General features: G+C 54.8%; 2 protein-coding genes across 16 annotated transcripts in view; one reads left to right on the top strand and one right to left on the bottom strand.

Moving 5' to 3' along the window:
- Positions 1-16,770, top strand: part of SULF2 (sulfatase 2) — a 120,520-nt gene extending 103,750 nt beyond the window's left edge. For all 3 annotated transcript variants that reach the window (XM_086702424.1, XM_086702425.1, XM_086702426.1), the window contains exons 9-21: positions 142-198; positions 693-822; positions 2,190-2,382; positions 9,947-10,175; positions 10,298-10,394; positions 10,779-10,873; positions 11,836-11,895; positions 12,238-12,407; positions 12,593-12,735; positions 13,818-13,941; positions 14,618-14,651; positions 14,866-14,919; positions 15,797-16,770. In XM_086702424.1, the coding sequence (XP_086558550.1) occupies positions 142-198; positions 693-822; positions 2,190-2,382; positions 9,947-10,175; positions 10,298-10,394; positions 10,779-10,873; positions 11,836-11,895; positions 12,238-12,407; positions 12,593-12,735; positions 13,818-13,941; positions 14,618-14,651; positions 14,866-14,919; positions 15,797-15,827 (1,417 nt within the window). In that variant the 3' untranslated portion in view covers positions 15,828-16,770. The remainder of the gene's footprint in view (positions 1-141; positions 199-692; positions 823-2,189; positions 2,383-9,946; positions 10,176-10,297; positions 10,395-10,778; positions 10,874-11,835; positions 11,896-12,237; positions 12,408-12,592; positions 12,736-13,817; positions 13,942-14,617; positions 14,652-14,865; positions 14,920-15,796) is intronic.
- Positions 16,771-17,291: 521 nt separating this feature from the next.
- Positions 17,292-22,046, bottom strand: part of NCOA3 (nuclear receptor coactivator 3) — a 139,873-nt gene continuing 135,118 nt past the window's right edge. For all 13 annotated transcript variants that reach the window (XM_086702384.1, XM_086702391.1, XM_086702393.1 and 10 more), the window contains 3 exons: positions 21,520-21,694; positions 21,004-21,145; positions 17,292-20,697 (listed from right to left, as the gene is read on the bottom strand). In XM_086702384.1, coding sequence (XP_086558510.1) covers positions 20,686-20,697; positions 21,004-21,145; positions 21,520-21,694 — 329 coding nt within the window. In that variant the 3' untranslated portion in view covers positions 17,292-20,685. The remainder of the gene's footprint in view (positions 20,698-21,003; positions 21,146-21,519; positions 21,695-22,046) is intronic.

Raw genomic sequence — 22,046 nt, 5'->3', positions numbered from 1 at the left:
CAGTGTGGGGTGTGAGCACCCAGGCCCCTCCTGTGCCCAGCTGGGCCCACGCACGCCAACTATCCCTGCTTCTCGGAGATGGGGGGACGTGGGAGGCCCCCACGTCGATGGGAAGGTGAAAGTGGGCTTTTTTTCCTCCAGGTTTCACTTGAAGAAGAAGGTGAGGGTCTGGCGGGACTCCTTCCTGGTGGAGAGAGGGTAAGTGCCAGGTCCTGGAGGCCCCCCCACCCCCGGCCCAGGGCATTTGAGGGCCCCTCACCTGCCCGTCCCGGGAAGCTCCTGGCAGCGTCCCTGCCCCCTGTACCCGTGGCATCGAAGATCTCACTGCCGGGGCAGGAGAGAGACCACAGCTCTTACCATCCCTGCTCAGATAACGTGTCCACGGCCCCCTAGACACGGAAGAAGCCCGTTCGCTGTCCCCGGGCCTCGGACGGAATTTGAGTCTGGAGGCCCCATGGACCCTTCAGACCTGTGCTCCTGCCCGTGTGATGCTCCGAACGTTTTCTCACGTGTTGCCGACTCTCCTGCAACTTGGGAGGCTTCTTGGCGAATTCCCATTTCTTAAGCCTCGTAACAGTCCCTGCACCCTCCGTGGTGACGTCACACGGGCTGCGTGGGGTCCGCCCCCCGGGCGGGCGCAGGCTCCTTCCGAGCGCAGCGGCCAGCCGCGTGTCCCGCTCTCTGCCCCACAGCAAACTGCTTCACAAGAGGGACAACGACAAGGTGGATGCTCAGGAGGAGAACTTCCTGCCCAAATACCAGCGCGTGAAAGACCTGTGTCAGCGGGCGGAGTACCAGACCGCGTGCGAGCAGCTGGGACAGGTGAGGCCATGTGGCTGGTGCCCTGGGGGCTCCTGCCCTCCGTCGTCCCTCCCAGGGGCCGGCCCTCCACGCTGCAGCCCAGGCCGGGGCCTCCTCCTCGGGCCCACGGAGCCAGTGAGGCCGGCTTTTCATTTATAGGAGCAATAAGAAGTTGCCTTTTTAATAAATAAAGGTTTTTAAAAAGTGAGTTGATTGCAAGGGAAAGATTAAGAAAATTACAACCAAATAGTATTTAGAGATAGCAGGGGCTGTGAGTGATGTTGGAAGAGTCCGAACTTGGCTTTTCTGAGGCCTAGACGGCCGGGGAGCTGGGGAGGGGAGGGGAGGGAAGGGCCGAGGAACTGGGAAGCAGGCAGGGCGGCCCAGCTCAAGGGGTGTGGGGCGTGTGTCCCTGCCTCAGTCTGCCGGCTGGTACTTTGAGCACCCCCCCGCCCCCCCGCAGTAACTCAGGCCTGGAGATGTGCGCCCACTGCGCCCATAAGTACGAGTAAAACCAGGGCCTTTGGATCCCATTGCTCACCATAGGCTGTGGCCTTCCAAGGCCGAGGCCGGGCTGGGTGCATTTCTCACAAGCGGGGGCGGCTCCGTCTTATCGCCAGACTCAGAATGAGGCCCATCCCCGTGGCCGTGTCCCCACCCCGTTTGCTCGTAAGCCCCAGACCCCTCCCCATGCCGCGGAAGCCAGTCTGTGCCTCGGGACAAGAGCTCTGGGTTATGCCGGTCCCTTCGTGGCCGAGCGCTGACCCAGGCCCTGGAGCCATGGCCCTGAATGCCCCCAGCGGAAACCCCTGGCCTCCCGGAGCTGCGTGCTGGGAACATCCCAGAAGGGCTCCAATTTCAGTTCCGAGCCACAAGGAGTGAGCTGCTGAGCCAAGGGCCCTTGTCCCCCCGGAGTGTTGGCACATTCCCCCCCTTTGCACATCTGTCCCCCGCCCAGACGGGAGGTCGGGCGGTCCCAGGGCAGCGGCAGGCGTGAGCATCTTCAGAACAGATTATCAGGGCACGCTGCTTTACCCCAAAGGAAGAGAGCGCTGGGGGTGGGGGCTGGGCCCTGGACCAGCTGGGGGAGGCATCAGTCCGGAACCCCAGCTACCGCTCTGGGGCCTCCCGGACCCCAGCCTCAGCAGCCACCCCCTCTCGCCAGCCCGGTGCCTCCCCTGGGGGGCCTCCCTGTGACTGGGGCTCGTGCCCAGCCACCAAGTGTCGTCCCTGGCGCCCCTTCTGTGCTCCCCCCCACGACAGACGTGTGTCTGTGGGGCACTGAGCAGCCAGCGGCGGTCCCGGGGCCCCAGCGAGGGCGGTGGGGAGCGGGACGTCTCCGGGGCGGTCGCGGCCGCGGAGCCTGAGTCCCTCGCCGTGTCTCGCAGAAGTGGCAGTGCGTGGAGGACGCGTCGGGGAAGCTGAAGCTGCACAGGTGCAAGGCCCCCGCGCGGCCGGGGGGCAGGGCCCTCTCCAACCTGGTGCCCAAGTACTACGGGCAGGGTGGCGACGCCTGCCTCTGTGCCGGCAGCGACTACAAGCTCAGCCTGGCCGGGCGCAGGAAGAAGTTCTTCAAGAAGAGTAAGTGTGGCGGCCCCGGGGGCGGAGCGGGGCAGGGGGGCTGCGATCGTGCCCGGGGAGCCCCGTCCGTGCGTTCACCCGGCCCCACAGACACGGGTGCCAGTGCCCGGCGGCCCTCCGGGACGAGACTAAAGGCGGAAGGCCATTTGGTAGCGTGCCGAGAGCAGGAGCTGAAGCAGGGGAGAGGGCGGCGGGAGAGGGGCCCCACAGAGCCCTTCCTCTGAGACGAGAAGCCACGGGGTGGTTTTGAGCGGAAGAGCCGGGATCAGATTTGTGTTTTCAAGGGTTCCTCCGGCAGCCGTTGGGATGGGGGCTCGGGCCACGTGAGGGGACGGGGGTGGCTGGAGCAGGAGGCCCGTCAGGAGACCGAGCGGAGGCCTGGCGAGAGGCCGTGGTGCTGGGACGGGACAGCCAGCGGCGGGGAAGGGGGGAAGGAAGCAGAGGTCGGGCTCCGGACGGGACTTGGAGGGAGAGCGCCTGATACACTCAGTCCCCATTACTTGTGGATCCCATGTCTCAGATTCACTCGTAGCCCCCCAGATCAGTATGCAGGGTGCTTTCTCGGGCGTTCACGGCGCGTGTGGGGCGGCAGAACTTTTTGAGTCCCCCCGGCATGCATGCTCCCGGCTGAGGAGGACTCGGGCTTCAGCTCTCGTGCTGCAGGCAAGTCCTTCGCCCGTGCATTTAGCGCCACGGTCCTTGCACTTGGTGCTTTTGCTTGGCGGCTTCACGAGTCGCCGCGGCCCCCAAGCCTGGTGCCGAAGTGCCACGTGGTTCGTAAGTACGGGAAGGCCGAGCAGCACCCCTAGGAGAAGACACGGGGGTTAGATGAGCTTCCTGCAGGCACGAGATTCCGTGCTGTTGGCCTTGAGTTCGGCGGTAAAGAAACCGCACGGTATATTAAACGGGAACACGCGTAAAACAAGGCTCTGGGCCGAGAGTGGACCAAAATGTCATGACCGGAGGCTGGCGGGAACCTAACCCCGTGTTTCCCCTTGGGAGCAGTGCTGCGGTATCGGCCAATTCAGGGTTCAGGTGACCTCCTAGAACAGCCTCCAATAATGAGAGTCGACTGTAGTGTGGACGAGTGGGGAAGAGCCCCCATCCCAACGGAAAGAGCCGTCCCAGACTTCATGGCTCGCTCCCAGCAGGGGCCGAGGAAGGACAACGAGCAGGGAAAGTGGATCCCCTTGGATCCTCCTGCAAAACTCCCGTCACTCTGGGGGCCAGTCACGGCCCCATTCCGAGGTTCAGCTCCCCCTTGAGAGAACGCCCCTGGGCCTTGAACGTGCTCAGAGGCCTGGGTCTCTGGCCAGAAGTGTCCCCTCCAGAGCTGGGCAGTTGCCCACGCCACCCACTCCTCTGGCCCCCCGACCCAAAGACAGCCAAGCTACTTAGGTTGCAGTTCTGAGGTGTTTTGTGTCGGTTTGTTTTCTGGGGCAAAACACACATAAAGTTTTTCATTCTGACCGTTTCTAAGTGCACAACGTGGGTGTGCGACCATCACCCCCATCCACCCCCCGGAGCTCTGCCTCACCTTGCCGGACCGAAACTCTGTCCCCGTGAAACTGTAACTGTCCCTCCCCGCTCCCCTGCCCCGGCCACCTCGCTTGGCCTTCCCATCTCTGTGCGTCCAACTGCACTAGGGACCTCGTGTACGCGGAACATGCCGTGTCCTCCCGAGAGCGTCTCTTTTCAGTCGGCACGACGTCCTCAGGGCTCATCCAGGGTATAGCCTGGGTCAGAACTCCCTTCCTTTTTCAAGGCTGAATGGTGCTCCCGTGTTGCCAGTTAGAGGCGGGGGGGGGGGGGGTTCGGTGGTCCCCACAGCCCCCTCCCCCCCGCCGAGCCTCGGCAGAGGACGCCCTCGAAGCGAAGCAGGGGGCTGCCTCCGTGCTCCTGCCTCCAACAGCGCTTCCCCTGATGGACCCCGTCACGTTGCCCCACAGGCTGCCTCGTAGCTGCCGAGTTAATCTTTTGTAGCCGAACAAGAGGACTGGCTTCCAGATTGAATTACGCAGCCGACGTCTCCTCGCTTTGGCCCACGGCCCGGGGCACGATCTTTTTTTTTTTTTTTTTTTTTTTAATTTTTCAGTTTATTTGTTTATGAGAGAGGGAGACAGCATGCGTGGGGGAGGGGCAGAGAGAGAGGGAGACAGTACAAAGCAGGCTCCAGGCTCCGAGCTGTCGGCACAGAGCCCAACCCGGGGGCTCGAACTCACAGACCGGGAGATCGTGACCTGAGCCGAAGTCGGTCGGCTAACCGACTGAGCCACCCAGGCGCCCCCGTGATCTTTAAACAATATGAGAAGCTGGGATTCAGTTAAGCTTCCCCCGCACCGCCCCCCCCCCCCCCCCCCCCCCCCAGTTAATGCTCAGAGGAAAGAAAATGTACCCAGGCAGCCGAGACTCAAGTCAGCCCAGGTTCCCACGCGAGTTCAGCGTAACGTCCAAGTCCTGTCTCAGGTGTACCTCGTGGCAACCCAGGGACCGAGGCGGGTGACCCTCCTTGGGATGGACAGGAAAGCCCGGGTCACACGGCCTATTTGGGGGCCTGAGCCTCATCCCCTGGCCCCACATTCTTCCTCCTGCCGGTGCCTCCAGCAAAGGCATCTCCTGACCCCTTCTGAGCAGCCGGCCCGGAGCAGGCTTCTCAGCCTCCTGGCAGTTTGGCCCCCAATATGGAGACAATCCTGTGGCTGTCGCAGCTGTGTGATGATGGGGGGATGCCCCTGGCCCCTGGGGGTAGACCCCGGGGATGCTGCCAAGCCCCCTGCAACACACAGGACAGTCTCTCCCAACAGAGGAGTATCTGGCCTCAAAATGTCAGCAGTTGTGAGACTGAGAAGCTCCAGTTTGGAGCAGCTCGGACCCCAGCGCTCCTTGGTCCACGGACACGCCAGCTGTGGTGGGAGGAAGCCAGGCGGAGCCAGCCGGCCCAGAACGGGGCGGAGGGCGGGCCGCTGGTGATGGGCCCAGGCGGCCGGCGGGCGTTCGCTTAGGCTCCCGGCGAATCTGCAGCCCTATCACGTGCCAGCGGCCGGATGAGATGCTGATCGGGCCTCATGGAGGAGACGAGGTCCGGAAGACCACTTCCGTCGGCGAAAGATTCGTGGAGGAAGTGAAAAGAGTGACGTGACCAGGAGGGAGAGGGTGGGCGGTTGGCGGGCGTGTAAGTAAGAGCTCAGCGGGGAGAAGTAAGAGGTACAGGCTCTAGGTCCGGGAAGAGGGAGCACGAAGGCTCTGTGGGTCCCAGCCCCGGAGAGCCCCAGGGAGGCGGATGGGCCCGGCTTGCGACCTTGGACGAGGACGGCACAGCTGCGGGGTCCCCGGGCCACAGAGCGGCCGCTCGATGCCAGCTTCCCGGTGCTGAGAAAGTTACCGGTTCCGTTCGCGTCACCCTGCGACACAGCCCTGTAGGGCAGGGACCGTCGTGGGAACACAGCTGCTCAGGAGTTAGCCACATTGTCCGCGGGCACGCATTTGCTCAGCGCCGGCACCCGACGGTCAGATTCCAGAGACGATGCCCTCGGCCACGGGGTTACCAGGCCCCTCCGTGCCCAGCACACGGGGTTGGGGGGAGGGGCCCCTGTGGGAGCATGGAAACAAGGACCGCTAGGGAGACCAGGAGAGCGAGCGGCGTGGCTTCAAGTCCAGGCAAAGGTTCACACAGGGGCCGGCAGCCTTGTCCGTAAAGAACCAGAGAGCAAATATTTGAGGCTTTGCAGGCTGAACAGTGTCCCTGTCGACCTCTCAGTCCTGCCTCTGGAGCCAGGAAAGAGCCTTGGGCTCGGTAGCTTATTTACAGACCCGGGCAGAGGGCCAGACTCGGCCCTTAGGCCACAGCGTGGGGATCTTTGGGTTTCTGGCTGGGGCTGGAGGTGGTAAGATACAAAGCACTTGATTCCTGCACAAGCAAGACAGAAGGGGCAGAAAGGACCCGGTGTGTGTCTGTCTCACGGCCGTCGTGGGCAGGCGTGACCTCCCACAGGGACACCGGTTCAGATTTTGTGCATCAGGGGCCGAGGTATCGTGGCCTCGGGGAGACTTAACCCAGGGAGGAAAAGGCCACGGAGGGGGCTGCCTGGGGCCAGAAAAGGCCCAAGGTTGTGCTGAGAGGTGCCTCTCCTGGATCTGGGCCCCCAGATCCCCTGGCCCAGGTGATTCTGATAGAAGGAGTCTGAGAACTGAAAGACAGAAACATCTGCCCCAAGAGTGGGGACAGCAGGAGCAGATCCTGGAGCCCAGGACCCCTGGGCCACCTGGAGAGGGAGTCCCATCCTGGGTTCTTGGAGGCCATCGCCGCCTGCCTCCAGCCCAGTTCTTGTGCCTTGGGCGCCACCTGGTGGCCATTTGGGGAACCCAGCAGAGACCCGGGCTGTGCAGAGCTCCAGGCCTTCTCCAAAAAGATGTGCGTTTAGACCAGTGGGGTCACAGTCGTGAGGCGTGACAGAGCCAGACCTGAGGGACGGAGAGGAGACCGCCCGTCTAAAGGGGCGGCCTCAGCTCCTGCCTGGGCCTACCGTGCAGGTCCGTGGGCGCCATGCAGGCAGGCACTTCTTTGTGGTTTTCTCTTCAGAAGCTGGAAATCTGCACTCCTGCATGACCACCAGCCCCGTTTTTCTCAAGTGTTAGCAACGTGATCGACTTTGTCTTTTAGGGGCACCTGGGTGGCTCCATCAGTTGAGTGTCTGACTCTTGGTTTTGGCTCAGGTCATGACCCCAAGGTCCTGGGATCAAGCCCCACATCGGGCTCAGTACTGAGCATGGAGTCTGCTTAAGATTCTCTCTCTCTCTTCCTCTGCCCCTCTCCCCTACATGTGCGCGCGCTCTCTCTCTCTCTCTCAAAAAATAATTTTGTCTTTTAATACATAGAAGGTGCGAGAAATCCAGGCTCTGGCTTTAGCCCACACACCCTCAGTTTTCAGTCATTGACTTAGAACATGGAAAGATGCCGCGGAACCTCATGTCGCTGCCTGGCTGGGGACAGCATCCAGCTCACTGCTGGCCAAACAGAGAAGCTAAGAAAAGCTGAGAAACCTCCCTACACTGCTTCCTCTTCTATCCAGGAGACCGCCACCTAGCTTTTTTCTTTTCCGATTCAAACTAATGGGGTTTCTTTAGTGTCTCTGTTTCTTCTTGAGGTGTAGTTGATGTAGAACATCGTGTTAGTGTGGGGTATGAAGCATAACGATTCGATATTTGCCTCCGTTGCAAAATGATTGTACGTAGCTAATAGCCATCGTCGTACAATTACAAAAACTTTTTTTCTTGTGATGAAAACTTTGAAGATCTGCTCTCTTAGCAACTTTCCCGTAGGGTACATCCCCAGGACCTACTTGTTTTATAACGGGAAGTTTGTACCTTTTGACCCCCTTAACCCATTTTGCCCACTCCTGACCCCACGCCCCCTCACAGCCGCCAGTCTGTTCTGTGTATCTTTGAGCTCCTGCTTTTCTTGTTTGGGGTTTGTTTTTAGATTCCACGTAGAAGTGAGATCAGGTGGTATTTGTGTTTCTCTGACTTGTTTCACTTAGCATAATACCTCATGAGGTCCGTCCATGTTGTCGCAAATGGCAAATTTTGATCCTTTTTTCTTTTCAATTTTTTTTAATTTTTTTTTTTAATTTTTTTTTTCAACGTTTATTTATTTTGGGGACAGAGAGAGACAGAGCATGAACGGGGGAGGGGCAGAGAGAGAGGGAGACACAGAATCGGAAACAGGCTCCAGGCTCTGAGCCATCAGCCCAGAGCCTGACGCGGGGCTCGAACTCCCGGACCGCGAGATCGTGACCTGGCTGAAGTCGGACGCTTAACCGACTGCGCCACCCAGGCGCCCCAATTTTGATCCTTTTTTATGGCTGAATGGTATTCCATCATGCGCGCGCACGCGCACACACACACACACACACACTCCACGTTTTCTGTACCGTTCGTCCATCAACGGACCCAGGCTGTTTCCGTGTCTCGGCCGTTGTAAACAGTATGCAGCAAAGAGGAGGGCCCTGATCTCCTGTGTTAGTGTTTTCGTTTTCTTCCGAGAAAGCTCTCAGAATTGCTGGATCGTATGGCAGTTCTGTTTTTAGTTTTTGAGGACTCCCCATACTGTGCTCCACAGCGACTGCACCGACTTACATTCCCCCGCAACAGTGCGTGAGAGTTCCCTTTTCTCCACATCCTCGCCATACTTGTTATTTCTGGTCTTTTTCACGACAGCCATTCAAACAGGTGTAGAGCGATATCTCCTTGTGGTTTTGATTTGCGTTTCCCTGATGGCGAGAACCTTTTTAGGCACCTGTTGGCCATCGGGACGTCTTCTTTGGAAAAACGTCAGTTGAGGTCCTCTGTCCGTTTTCTAATCAGATTGTTTTGGGTTTTTTGTTATGGAGTTGTATAAGTTTTTATACATTTTGGCTGGTAACCTCCTCCTCATCAGTTTTTTATCCTAAATGGCTGGTGAATTTTGTCAAATGCTTTTCCTGCACCCACTGAGATGATCACACGGTTTTCCTCCCTCGTTCTGTTAAATGCAGTGTATCACATGGCTTGATTGGCAGATGGTGAAACATTCTCGCATCCTGGGAGCAATAGGCCACTTTATCACGGTGTATGAGCCTTTCCGTGTAGTATTGAATTCGGCTTGCTAATATTTTTGCTGAGAGGTTCTGCATCTGTGTCCGTGAGGGAAACTGGCCTGTAATTCTCCTGTCTTGTCGCGTCCTTGCCCGTTTTTGGTGTCAGAGTCATGGTGGCCTGTGAAATGAGTTTGGACGTGTTCCCTCCTCCTCGGTTTCTTAGAAGAGTTTGAGAAAGGCTGGCATTCATTCTTCTTGAAATGTTCGGTAGAAGTCACCAGTGAAGCCGTCTGGCCCTGGACTTCTCTTCATTGGGAAGTTTCTGAGTAACCGATTCAGTCTCCTCATTGAATGATTTCATATCCACATCCTGTCTTTTCATTTCTTTTTTTTTTTTTTTTTAATTGAGGTAAAGTTCACACACCGGAAAATTTACCATTTTTACAAACTTAAAGACTACCGTTGTTTTAAAAGTTTGTAAAATTGGTAAAGTCTACAAAGTTAAAGTCTACGACTCAGAAGCGTTTACAGGGTGGCGTATCACTGCCTCGTTCCAGTTCCAACACCTTCCATCACCCGGAAAGGGAACCCCATTACTGCCTTGCCCCCCATCCCACGGGCAGCCATTAACTTGCTCTCGGCGCCTATGTCTTCACCTACTCTGGACATTCCAAACAAATAAGCCCACATGACACGGGACCCCGCACGTGTGGCCGTGTTCGCGGAGCATGACGCCCACCACGCGGTAGCTTTCGTCAGGCTGTGTTCCTCTGTCGCCAAACATCCCATCACATGGATAGGCCGTGTGTATCCACGCTCGGCTCTTTCTGGGGACTGTCCCAAGCCTCTTCCTCCTTAGCCCCGAGCCTCGTTTCCCCAACTGAACCCACGGGGGTCCTTTCCAAGCCTCCGGATCAATAGTCCGCGGCCCAGGGAGCCCAGCCAGCCTGCCCAGCCCCCCTCACCCAGCCACCCGCTGACGCCCACAGAGTACAAGACCGGCTACGCACGGAACCGCTCCGTCCGCTCAGTGGCCATCGAGGCGGATGGCGGGGTGCACCACAGAGGCCTGGACGACGCACCCCAGTCCCGCAACCTTACCAAGCGGCACTGGCCAGGGGCCCCTGAGGATCCGGACGACAAGGACCCCGGAGACTTCAGCGGCACGGGGGGCCTCCCGGACTACTCAGCCCCCAACCCCATTAAAGTCACACACCGGTGAGAGTCCAGGCAGAGGGCGGAGGGGGCCGGGGGGGGGGGGGGCCTTGGCAGGGACGCCCCCGCCTCGGGCCCCTGGCTCGGCCCCCTCAGCGGCACACGTGACCCCTTCTCCCGGGCAGGTGCTACATCCTCGAGAATGACACGGTCCAGTGCGACCTGGGCCTGTACCAGTCCCTGCAGGCCTGGAAAGACCACAAGCTGCACATTGACCACGAGGTGAGGGGGGTCTGGGCAGGGGGCACCTTCTCACCACCACGAGCTCGGCAGGGCCACCAGCCACATCCGGGAGGCAGCGAGGCCGGGCCCGGGAGCGACGCTTCCCCAGAACCTTCGCGGAGGGGGCAGCGTGCTCACCTCACCCCCCTTCTTGCTTTAAAGATGCTCACACGACCCTCAGCCCTTCCGCCAGCCCGGGGTGGGGGGAGACAGGTCCTCCCGGCTCAGCCAGCTCTCGGGAGCCTGGTCACTTCAGCAGGTGGAAGGGACCAAGGACCCCTCAGCAGCCACAAGTGCAGGCGGTGGCCGGGGACCCCACCAGGCCGTCCCTGCCCACCCAGCCCCCCAGAGTCTCACAGCCCCCTTGCCTGCTCTCTGCCCCAGATCGAAACCCTGCAGAACAAAATTAAGAACCTGAGGGAAGTCCGAGGCCACCTGAAGAAAAAGCGGCCAGAAGAATGTGACTGTCACAAAATCAGGTGAGTAGCAGAGAGACCCCGGGAAGGCCCCTAGTGCTCCTGCAGGACCCCTCCTGGGGACACACAGCCTCCCCTCTGTGACTCCTCGCATTATCTTTAGATCCCTATCTCCTCCCTCAGAGCAAGGGGAAAAATCAGTAATAATTCAGGTGCCCGTCGTCCCCTGGGCCGAGACCACCGCCTTCAGGTGTCCAGCCAGGCGTAGGCGCTGTGGTCGGAGGAGCGCGCTCGCTGTGGGGGGGGCCGGCTTCCGGGAGGGGAAGGAGACTCCGCCCACTGCCCTTCCCGAACAGTCCCGTGGCCCGAGGTGCACAGTGCCAGCTCGGGGAACCCCAGCCCGGGGCGGGGGGGGGGGGGGGGGGGGGGGGGTCACCGTCCAGCAGAACTGCTGTGGTGACGGGCTGGGCTGCATCTGTGCTGTCCGCTAGGGCAGCCACCAACCACACGTGGCTGTTGAGCTCTTGAAACGTGGCCAGTATAACCGAGGAGCTGAACTTGGGGTTTTAATTCAATTGAAATCGCCACAGGTAGCCGGTGGCGCCGGCGCCACACGGCGCATCCGCAGTCTCTGCCACCTTCCGGAAGAGGCTTGCAAAACACGGGTTCCCCTGGGGCTGGCCCTGAGCCAGCAAGAGGTGGGCGCGGGCCTGGGGGGGGGCCCCCCAACCTGGAGATAAGGCTGAAGCCATGGGGAGCCAGGCGCAGCTTCCAGTCCCCGATGACTGACACCCACCCTGACCTTCCAAGCCTGGCCTGAGGCTTTCAGCCAGGGCCCCAGGTGGCATCTGCGGAAAGGAGCCAGCCAGCCAGGGAGCTGCCGCGCTAGGGATGGTTCCCACCCCAGCACTGCCCCCAGAAAGTGGGACGGGGATCCCAGGGCACCGCGGTTTGCGCGCGCGCGCACACACACACACACCCACCCACCCACCCACCCACACACGAGTTGCCCTGGTCTGTTACAGTTACCACACCCAGCACAAAGGCCGCCTCAAGCACAAAGGCTCCAGTCTGCATCCTTTCAGGTAAGGGCGGTTTAAGGCTCAGGGGAGCTAATAAAGTGAACAGAAGAGGTCCTGGCCCTTCCTGGGAGGTCAGCACAGCCCTGAAGAGGCGGGACTCCCAGAGTGGCTCTCCGGCGCCCCCTCGCGGCTGGAGGAGGTGCTGCAGCCCCGCCGAGCAGGCCGCAAGGGGGCTTCAGATCAGCAGTGGGTCGGTCTCGGGTCGTTCGCTTGAGGGCCCCTCCCCGGCTGGCTGTGCATCCGGCTCTGGGCAGGAAGAGCAGAGGCTCGGGGTCACGGCCCCCCAGGAGGCTGCAGGTGGGGGGTCGAGGGAGGTGTGAGGGGTGTGGCCCTGTGTGCCCCTAGGAAGGGTCTGCAGGAGAAGGACAAGGTGTGGCTGCTGCGGGAGCAGAAGCGCAAGAAGAAACTTCGCAAGCTGCTCAAGCGACTGCAGAACAACGACACGTGCAGCATGCCGGGCCTCACGTGCTTCACGCACGACAACCAGCACTGGCAGACGGCACCGCTCTGGACACGTGAGCCAGCGGGCAGGCGGGCGGGCGCGGGCAGGATGGGGACCGCTGGCCCCCAACCCGGAGCATCTCGGGGGCGGGTTCCCTGACAGCAGCGGCTCCAGATCCAGACAGAAAGAGGCCCGGGGAGGGAGCCCGTCCCAGGCGGGAATTGCTCATTCTGGGCTCGCTGTCCCTTCCCTTGGCAGTGGGGCCCTTCTGTGCCTGTACCAGCGCCAACAACAACACCTACTGGTGCATGCGGACCATCAACGAGACCCACAATTTCCTCTTCTGCGAATTCGCAACCGGCTTCCTTGAGTACTTCGATCTCAACACAGACCCCTACCAGGTACAGACCTCACAGGCTGGAGACGTGGGGGGCGTGGGCCACACAGGTGCTGCAGGGCTGAGCCCCCTGAGGAAGTGACGGTGAATCTTCAAGTCCCACGGAGTCCCTGAGGCAGAAGTGAGTTCTGAAGGGACTGGATGCACACTGGGGCCCTCTCCCTCCATCTTGCTGCCCCTGTAATCTGGGTCCTATACAGCCTCCCCCTCTAACTTAGGCACCTGGGGGTGATGACACAGACTTTATGTCGAAGACCCCTAGAACTGGAGGGCCTTGAGGGCCCCTAGGATCAGACCAAACCCTGCACACTTGGGCGCCTGCAGGGACCACATGGATAACGGGACACAGCCAGCACTCACGGGCACCGTCTTAAGTGTTTCCGTGTATTTAATCATCGGAACACGTCTGTGACCAAAGTGGCCCAGAACATGTAAGACAAAAGGAGCCACAAGCCTCTGGCGAGTGGACTGCACGTGTCCCTTCTGAACCACACGGTCCCCACGGGGCCCTTCACACTAGTGTGGCCTCGGTACCGTCCGATCTGTGTTTCAAGAAAAGCCTGCAGTCGCTTTATAGGGAACCTGATTTTTAAATGCCAGCAACTCCTCGCTCTTGTTCTTTGTTGTCACTACCATACAGGCTCCCGGTCTTTCTCCTTAGGTGGGTCGTGCCCATGTTTTACAAAGGGGGTGTCAAAGCACGGCAGGTCCCTCACCAGTAGCTCCCAGATGAGGCAAGGACCCAGGCCCCCTCCCCCTCCCATCACCAAGTGGCCACTCTGCAGTCAAGAGGAGAGGGGCGGGGCGGGGGGGGGGGGGCAGTGAATGAAGGTCTAGAGCCACAGGGCAACCGTGAGCTCCTGGAGCCACTGGTCAGGAAAGTGAAGCACATGGCGGGTGGAGAGCGCCTGGAGGGGCTGCAGGCACAAGGCAGTCCGGACTGTGCCCAACTCCAGCCCTTGCAGGATAAAGGTCACCATCCCAGCACACCTCCACTCCCCCCGCCGCCCGAGGGAAGTCCCCCGGTTGGCGGAAGCCGAGGGGATCCCTGCACTCACCATGTTGATGACCTTTCGTTCCGACCAGTTGATGAACGCGGTGAACACGCTGGACAGGGACGTCCTCAACCAGCTGCACGTGCAGCTCATGGAGCTGCGGAGCTGCAAGGGTTACAAGCAGTGTAACCCCCGGACTCGAAACATGGACCTGGGTGAGCAGGCGCTCCGCAGCGGGGGGCCCGTAGGGAGCGGGGCTGCCGCGGGGTGGGGAGGTAGGAGGTCACGTCTAGTCTGATGGGTGAGCCTGGCATCACCAGGACCTGGTGAATCTTCCCCAGCAGCTGACGAATCAGTAAGGTCCACCAACCAAGGGCCGCATTTACGAGAAGCCCGATCGCTCGTTTATCGCCATGTGCCAGTCACTGGGCTAGGTGTCGTATGGTCGTTATCTCATCACCGTTAAAGTGACCAGGCCGACTGATTCCAAACCCACACACCTGGTCACGCTGCTCATTCTCCAGGAACCTCGCTGAGCGCCAAGACCCAGGCTCTCCCCACCATCCCCTCTCTCAGGCCCATGGCCTTCTGTCCCCTGTCACACAGCTGTCCGTGCCCATACCTGCCTCCCCCACCGTGACCCAGGTCATGAATAGATACATGAGGGTCCTAAAGCTGCTAGGACATTAGAGTACAGGCAATCGACAAGTTTCTGGGTAAGCTCACGTCAGGATTCAGCCACTCTGCCGGAGGGCCGCTACCCACATCAGAAAAAAAACTAGCCGTCAAAAAGCCTAAAATGTTTTTAAAAAGAGGCAGTTACAAAGTTTGTCATTGCTTGTGCCACCTTTGCCCTAATGTTTCTGTTTCGCTCATTTCTGTCTCATTCAGGACTTAAAGATGGCGGAAGCTACGAACAATACAGGTATCAGTTTTTGTTGTTATCGCCTGGGACGGCTCCCCGATCCTGGCCCGTCGATCCTGGCCCGTCTCTGGTCTAACCTCTGTGGCTCATGTGCGGCCGAGGCCCTGCCCTGTCTCTGGTCTGCCAGGGGCCTGGTTTGCCCACCAGGAAGGGGGAACTGGCTCTTCCTAGGTGAGGCTAACACCCATTCTCCTTTTGACACCCAAAAACACAGGCAGTTTCAGCGTCGAAAGTGGCCAGAAATGAAGAGACCTTCTTCCAAATCGCTGTGAGTTGAGGAACCAGTTTAGCGGTGGAGAGCTGGTCTGCCGGGCCACGTTCTGGGTGCATGCCATTTCTTTCGTAACCCTCTGCTGCTGTCATGAGAAGGGAGCAGGAAGTCTTCCTGTGTTTCAGATTAGTACCGTGTTTCATACACTGTTGTTCTCCATAGAGTAACTTGTGCTTGGTAAACTCCAGGGAGTCCGTACAGGTCGAGAAGCATTTAAATGTCCGACGTGCCCGACGTCTTCAAGGCTGTGGCTGCAGAAGGGTCCCCTGGTCCATGTCAGCAGCAGGGCAGCCTCACTAGAGGGCACCTGAAATATCCAGACCACGACAGCTCTCTCCAGCGCCAGAGAGGCTGATAGAAGGCCGAGACTGGCAGCCTAGAAAGGTCACCTCTAGTCTAAGGGGAGCAGCACCGATGGGAGGCGGCTTGAACCCTCTAATTCATCATGAAAATCCAAAAACGCAGTTATGGGTCAGGATTTTTTGTTAACATTGGCAATTTATTTGATGTTAAGTTGCCAGGCAGGCAAACAGACCCCCTTGGTGCACTGCCATTTGCAACTTCTGGTCTGTTTTTTCCTTCTTCCTTTATATGCATATAAACCCCCCTCCGTAGCTTTAATAGGACGACAGGCCAGCTAAGCATTTGCCAGGTCTACATCTGAACGTCCTCAGTGCCTTTACCAGCGTGTGAGCCCAGAGCCAAAAGTCTGGATGACCGGGTGGGAGCAAGCCCATTCTGAGGGGTCTCGAAGGGTCCTCCCCGCAGCCGCATCCTTGAAGCAGAGGGTTCTAGGCTTCAGGGCTGATCGTTGTGTCATGCTGCCTCTGGGCTTCTTAATCAGACGCTAAGAGGAGTTTGCTTTGTTCTACAGGGGACAGCTGTGGGAAGGCTGGGAAGGTTAAGAAGCACACGAGGGCCTCCAAACCAGAGGCACCACCTGATCGTACAGACGATGAAACCGCGGACAGTCTCAGACGGGCCTGCGCCGTTGGCCGGGCCGCCTGCGCTCACAGAACTTGCTTTCAGTCAACACGGCACACTCTGGAACAGAACTGTCGGGAGTAGCTAACTTCAGGAAGCCCATTTTTGCCCTGCTTTTGCTTTGGATTATACCTCACCAGCTGCACAAAATGCATTTTCATATCAAACGGTCACCACTAACCCTCTCTGAGAGGCTGACGAGGGAAAAAGAGATTTTCTTGGAAACTTCCCCCAACGGTGAAAGTCACTGGAGTTTTTTTTTTTCTTGTTTTTGTTTCTTTAAATCATGGGGGAAGAAAAACCCTGTTTTAAACCCTCCTCCTCTTTTAGTTTGTCACAAAGAAGGACGAAGACAAAGAAAGCAGGACGGGAGCAACCTGCAGACGCTGGGAGTGGTGCAGAGCTGACGGCCCAGTCAACAGCACAGAAGAAGGGACTTTTATTTAGCACCACAACCCAGGTCGCCTCTGAAGAAACGGACTTCGCTGTACATATGTGACTATTTACATGCCACCAGCGTGGGAACTCTTAGGGGAACCTAGTAAGAAAACGCAATTTTCCAGAGTTGTGCTGTCAATAAACGCTCTGCGGCCAGTGAAGAAAACCCCTCGGCCATTGTGGACATTTCTGTTCCCGACCAGATACCGTTTCTCCTAGTATTTCTTTGTTATCTGTCCCAGAACTGATGTTTTTCAAAGTACTGAAAAGAAGTGAAGTCGATGTATGCCCCCGGTTTTCACAAAATTGTGTTTGTAAAGACATTTTGTAGTCTAAGTATTGTCATACAATGTTCAAAATCCCAGCCAACGACCAGCAGTTGGTATGAGGTAACCTTTGACATTTTGTAAAAGGCCGTTCTTGGGAGTTTTTTGGTGTGTTTGGTTTTTTTAAAAAAAGCATTCAAGATACTACCGGTCAACACCTTTTTCAAAGGAGACACCTTGGGTTTCTTAGAGGGGGAATAGATGGGCGTAAATTAATGACAATCGACCCTACTTCAGGGACCTCACAGGTAAGTGTCGCATTACACTGGCTTTAGGACCTCATTCTTTAAAAAATGTTAATCGACGGCAAAGCCATTCACCCTAACCAACCCCTCTCTGTGCACCAGCTAGTGTAGCCTGGAGAAGGTAGCGGTCAGAGGCCAGGGGCGAGAAACAGGAGGACCCTCTTCAGCCACCACCCAATGTGACATACTTCTCACCAGACAGTGGAAATGACCCCGAAGTGCTCACCTTTGAGAAGGGCAGCTCCATGCTTCTCAAGAGTTCTGTTAACCTTAGAGAGACTGCTACGATTATTTGAAACAGGATTCTTTAACCTTCTCTTTTCCCCTTGAATCGAATAGAGACTTTAAAAAGAAACAAGGAGACAAGCCCTTGGGCTTCAATTTTAAATAGAAACCTTTATTTACAGTGACATCCGAAATGATCAGCAAAGCAGTCCATCTCATAAGTTATCCCATGTGGTCTGTATTCTTTGCAGTGTAAAGAATGATTTAGATTTTTAAAACCAACATTTAATGTAAACTTGATTGAAACTAAATTCATTCTCAATACTATATGTCAATTCCTGAGAATTTTAAATATTGCTCTCAGAAAGACCTTTCCATCATTGAAATTCCACACATTGGCAAGAGAGAGAGAGAGAAGAAAAAAAAAAAAAAACCACCTTGCTCGTTATTGTTAAACAGTTGGCCTCCGAGCTGAACAGCAACTCCTGTTCCTCCTGAAGCAAGGGTTTTGTCCTACAGGCTTCATGCCTGTGATACCCCCACTTGTGAATCAAACTCCTGGAACCAGACAGGCATATGGACAACGGGCAGTCCATCCAGACGGCAAGCACGTATGTTCTGTACTCCCCCCCCCCCCCCCCACATACCCCCAACTCACCTAGATATTAAATACCAATTAACTAAGCAGTCCTGGTGATTGATATTTACACCTTTCCATCAAGATGCACAATTTAGAAAAGTGGCATAATATGAACATTCACAATGAATTTCTATTTGTTTTCTTAAAGGAAGAAACGTGTCTCCTTTATATCATTTTGATCTTTATAAAATATATATATATATATTTATATTTATATATCTTTGGATTCAGCAAAAAAGTAGGTACTGGAAATATCACACATTCTAAAAGCAGATGAAACGGATACCAAGGTTTAAAAAAGTGGGGGGTAGGGGTGAGGAGAGGTAGGCAGCCAGAGTACAAAGAGAATTATCCAAAAAAGATAAAAGGGCAATAAAGGTAAAAACAAATTATTTCAAAAGACAGCATCTATTAAAAGAAAGATCAAATTCTTAAGTTTGCACCAATAAAATGAACAAGTAGAAAATATAAAAACTTATAATAAACTTTCTTTTTTCCCATATAAAAGGGGTGCTGCCTTCCAGTTAGCCTGGAGCTGGGACTGAGGAAAAGAATCAAAAAACTTTTTTTTTTTTTTTTTTAACTTTTCAAAAGTCAAGAAAGGTAAGAGCACCATTCTGTTTCTCCCCACGCACCCAGGACTTAAAGGAGAAAAGTTCAGATACCTGACACGGCTGTAACTATTAAGACAGACTCTTACTCAGCTACGCCTCTGTCTCCAGACAGGAGAATGTGTTATCTAAAAAGTACAGGCCACTATGATGGAAGTTGATGGATTTACAATCTTAGATTTATTTTTAACCGGGTGGTGGGGGAGACGGTGTAAAATCCAAATCTATTCCACTGGTGGTTCTGGAAATACAGGTTTTACTTACACAGAAATCAAAGAAATGAAATGATCTTACCTTCAGAGACACCTAGAAAAATCGCCTAAACACGTATGAAATAAAATAAAAGTGAACTGGCTCTCAGTTATTGCTAGGAAATTGACACCAAAGCTAGCAAAGGCCTTTGAAATTCACAAGACATTTTTAAAACCCAATTTCACTCAGCTATTTGAAGCTAATAAAGTGAACCAGATAGAAGGAATTAAATGGACTTTTTCTCTATCCCCAACGGACTAAAACAAGAGTCAAAGCCTGACAAACAGCACAAAAGGGGCAGGAGCAGCGGGTGCAAAGGGACTCGCTCTGCTGGACTCCAGCTCTGGAGCTCGACGACCTGGCTGTCCTGGAGGCTGAGCTCCCTAAGGAACCACCGTGTCGCTCCTCTAGTTCTCAGGGACGAGAACACACATCTCAGTGATGAGACAGCCAAGCAGACACCGGAAACCACACATCAAGGGTTCAACCCCTGAGATCTCAATGTGGGATTTGGGTCCTAGCAACCAAAACCTTACGGAAACTCCTACAACCGATGAAAGGCAACGTATTTCGATTAAAAAACAAAATACTATGAATTGCTATTAATTTATGGACCACTTAAAATCCAAGATTCTTTTTTAAATCGCTTGATCTTTTAAAATTCTTGATTTTTTTTTTTTTAAAGTTTATTTCCCCCTATCTATTCTTTCCCCTAAAATTAACAAAGTGCTTAGTTCTGGTAGAGGAATTTAAAAGACAAGTTGAAAATGCCTACATCTAAACAAATGATCTTTTTCGAAAGCATTTAAGATTAAGAGACTGATAGGGAACCATCTATCACTAGGGGGGCGGGGAGGGGGGGGAGGTGGGGAGCTGCAGACCACTGCCCCCCCCTCCCCCAGGCCAAAAAATTCAGGGGCTGTCTCTTCTGTTTGCAGCCTCACCACACTGAGCTTACTGAAGTCAACAATGTTAAATATTTAGCTTCACAAACTCTGTAAAAATGAGTTGCCGTGACCTGCAAAAAAGGTATATACATATTTTACATAATACAATATCTTAAAGATCGTATTTACAAAAGAGAATCTATTCACAGAAACACTGCAAAATTCTGATTCAGAATGCAGTACCTGGCCTTGGGTTTCTGCAGTTTATTTTCAAAAAGCATTATTGCTCTACCATATAGGCAAAGGGTGACACGGGTACTCTCGACGACGACAAAACAATCATAGTTCTCGTCCAACTGATTCGTTCAGACAAAAACCAGGCGGGAATGTGGTTCGCCATTCCTCAAGACCTCCAGAATATTGCATGTATCCATTACTTTTTAAATAAAGTGCACTCAGCTGCACATTAGCATGTGAAAAAACTGCTACTGCTGCAATTAAATACTGTCATTTCCCCTTCTGCAAAACCATAGGACATTAAGGACAGTTCCTGGAGGTGAAGTATTCTAGGACGTTAGGGACAGAGGAAATTCCTATTTAGGAAAAAGTCCAGGACAACCAAGAACAGGATTGGAGCAACTCAACACAATCATTATAGGACAAGCCAACTTCTCAGGACAGAGGGTGAGAACACGGAGTATCTGGTAGCGACAAGAACACGGGAGGGCTGGGGCTGTGCTCTTTACCTGCTACTGCCACTAGAGAGACCAGACATCCTAATCTCGCCGTACTTCTCCAGTGTTCTCTAGCCCACCCACATTTATCTGAAACACTGACAGGCAGAAAGAAGGGACACAGCAGAGTTTTGTGATCAGTAACACTCCGTACCTCCAGAATCACATCCCTAAGAGGCAGAATGTCAAAAAAATATTTGTTTTGAATCCCATGATACACAGAAGAAGGAAAAATACAGGTAGACATCGCACTTCAATTTCAAACCCAGTCCTGCTCCAATGACATCACTTGGAATACCCTTCACAGAGATCAAAGCTGGTTCCCTCTTCAGAGCTGGCAGGTCCGTGGGACGATTCTTTACTTCCAATAGTTCTAGTGCAGTGTCATTTCTACAGTGACTTCCTTGGAGGTGTAGAAGTGTCAGCAATATTTCTGTTAGCAACCAGAAGACACGTGAGTAAAACATATGCTCTGCACAACACAGAAGAATCCATAGGTCTATAATGATGGCCTGCAACCTGACTCTGGCTGACTCCAATTCCTTAGATCTCACATTACCGAAAACATATTTAATGGCCCAATGCCTTCAAACCACAAGTTTTTTTCAACCACTGTAGTTCTGAGTTACACGCCCAAGTTAAAAATCTGCCGAGGACCTTTAGATTACAGTTGAAGTTTGGGTTCTCTCAAGAGAAAAGGAAAAATTTTTTGAGAAAAGTTCAGGCTAGAGCCCCATACCTGATCAGGACCCATGGGCATGCCAGACATGGGCATGGGGTTCACGTTCACCTGTCCCATGGGACCACTGCTGCCATTCATGTGCACCATACCGTATGCTGCGGGGTTCCCCTGGTGGGCAAACGGCTGCTGGGGAAAGGAGCTGTAAAAAGAAGTGTGAAATTACCTCCTGGCTCATTCTAGTAACACCAGACATGCACGCAGAGACCATCACAACTGTCAAATGTTGCTGTACTTAAGCAGAGAACAGGAGGGAGAGAAGATTCCCTGACTGCCTCCTGCCTTCTAGGTTTCACAGCTGTGTGCAATCAAAGCTTCCTAGGCATGCATAGGGGAGGAAGAAGCCTCAAAATGGATGAGCCAAATACCACACTTTCTAAGATGAACCCAGGCCTTTTGATCTCTCCATCCACACAGGCTTTTGATCTCTCCATCCACACAGAAAAATGCAGAGGTTAATTTCCTGAATTTCTGGGCACTAGAATGTGAATGGCCTTTAAAGTCTCTGTTCTTCACCTGTTCCTGGCCAGGTTTCCTGATGGCCAGCCTTTTATTTCCGAGGACTGATACATGGGCGCGGTCTGAGGGTGTTGCATCATGGGATTCTGGGAGGGCCCCATTCTTGAGGGCATCATTGCATTGGGAGGACTAGACACTCGCCCAAAAGCCGGATCTGGCTGTTGTCCCATCCCTTGAAAAAAAAAAAGAAGAAAAAGCAGAAATTATAATGCTAAAATGGTATCTTCCTTAGAGTATCAACTGTCTATAGAAGCTTTATGCTCTTTTCTAAACGTGGGGGAACGTAAGACAGACAAGATGTAAAGTGCCACAGGATGCTGCCTGCCAGTTCCTCTTGCTTCCCACCAAGACTGGAGGAAGGGGCTCACTGCAGAAAGCATTTGGGTCACCTGAAGAGCTGTTCCTTCATGGACATTTCTGTGTGAAAGGGATGCCACTTCCTACTGTTCACATCACTGTCCCTCTGTCCCAAGCTGGCAGGAGTGCACTGAAAATATGATTTCCCCAAAAGATACCTCTATCCC

This window comes from Puma concolor, chromosome A3 (genome assembly GCF_028749965.1).
Source record: "Puma concolor isolate L17-30 chromosome A3, mPumCon1.1.hap2, whole genome shotgun sequence".
Classification (NCBI taxonomy): Eukaryota; Metazoa; Chordata; class Mammalia; order Carnivora; family Felidae; genus Puma; species Puma concolor.
The sequence above is the reverse complement of the archived record's forward strand: the minus strand, read 5'-3'. Positions and strand labels throughout refer to the sequence as shown.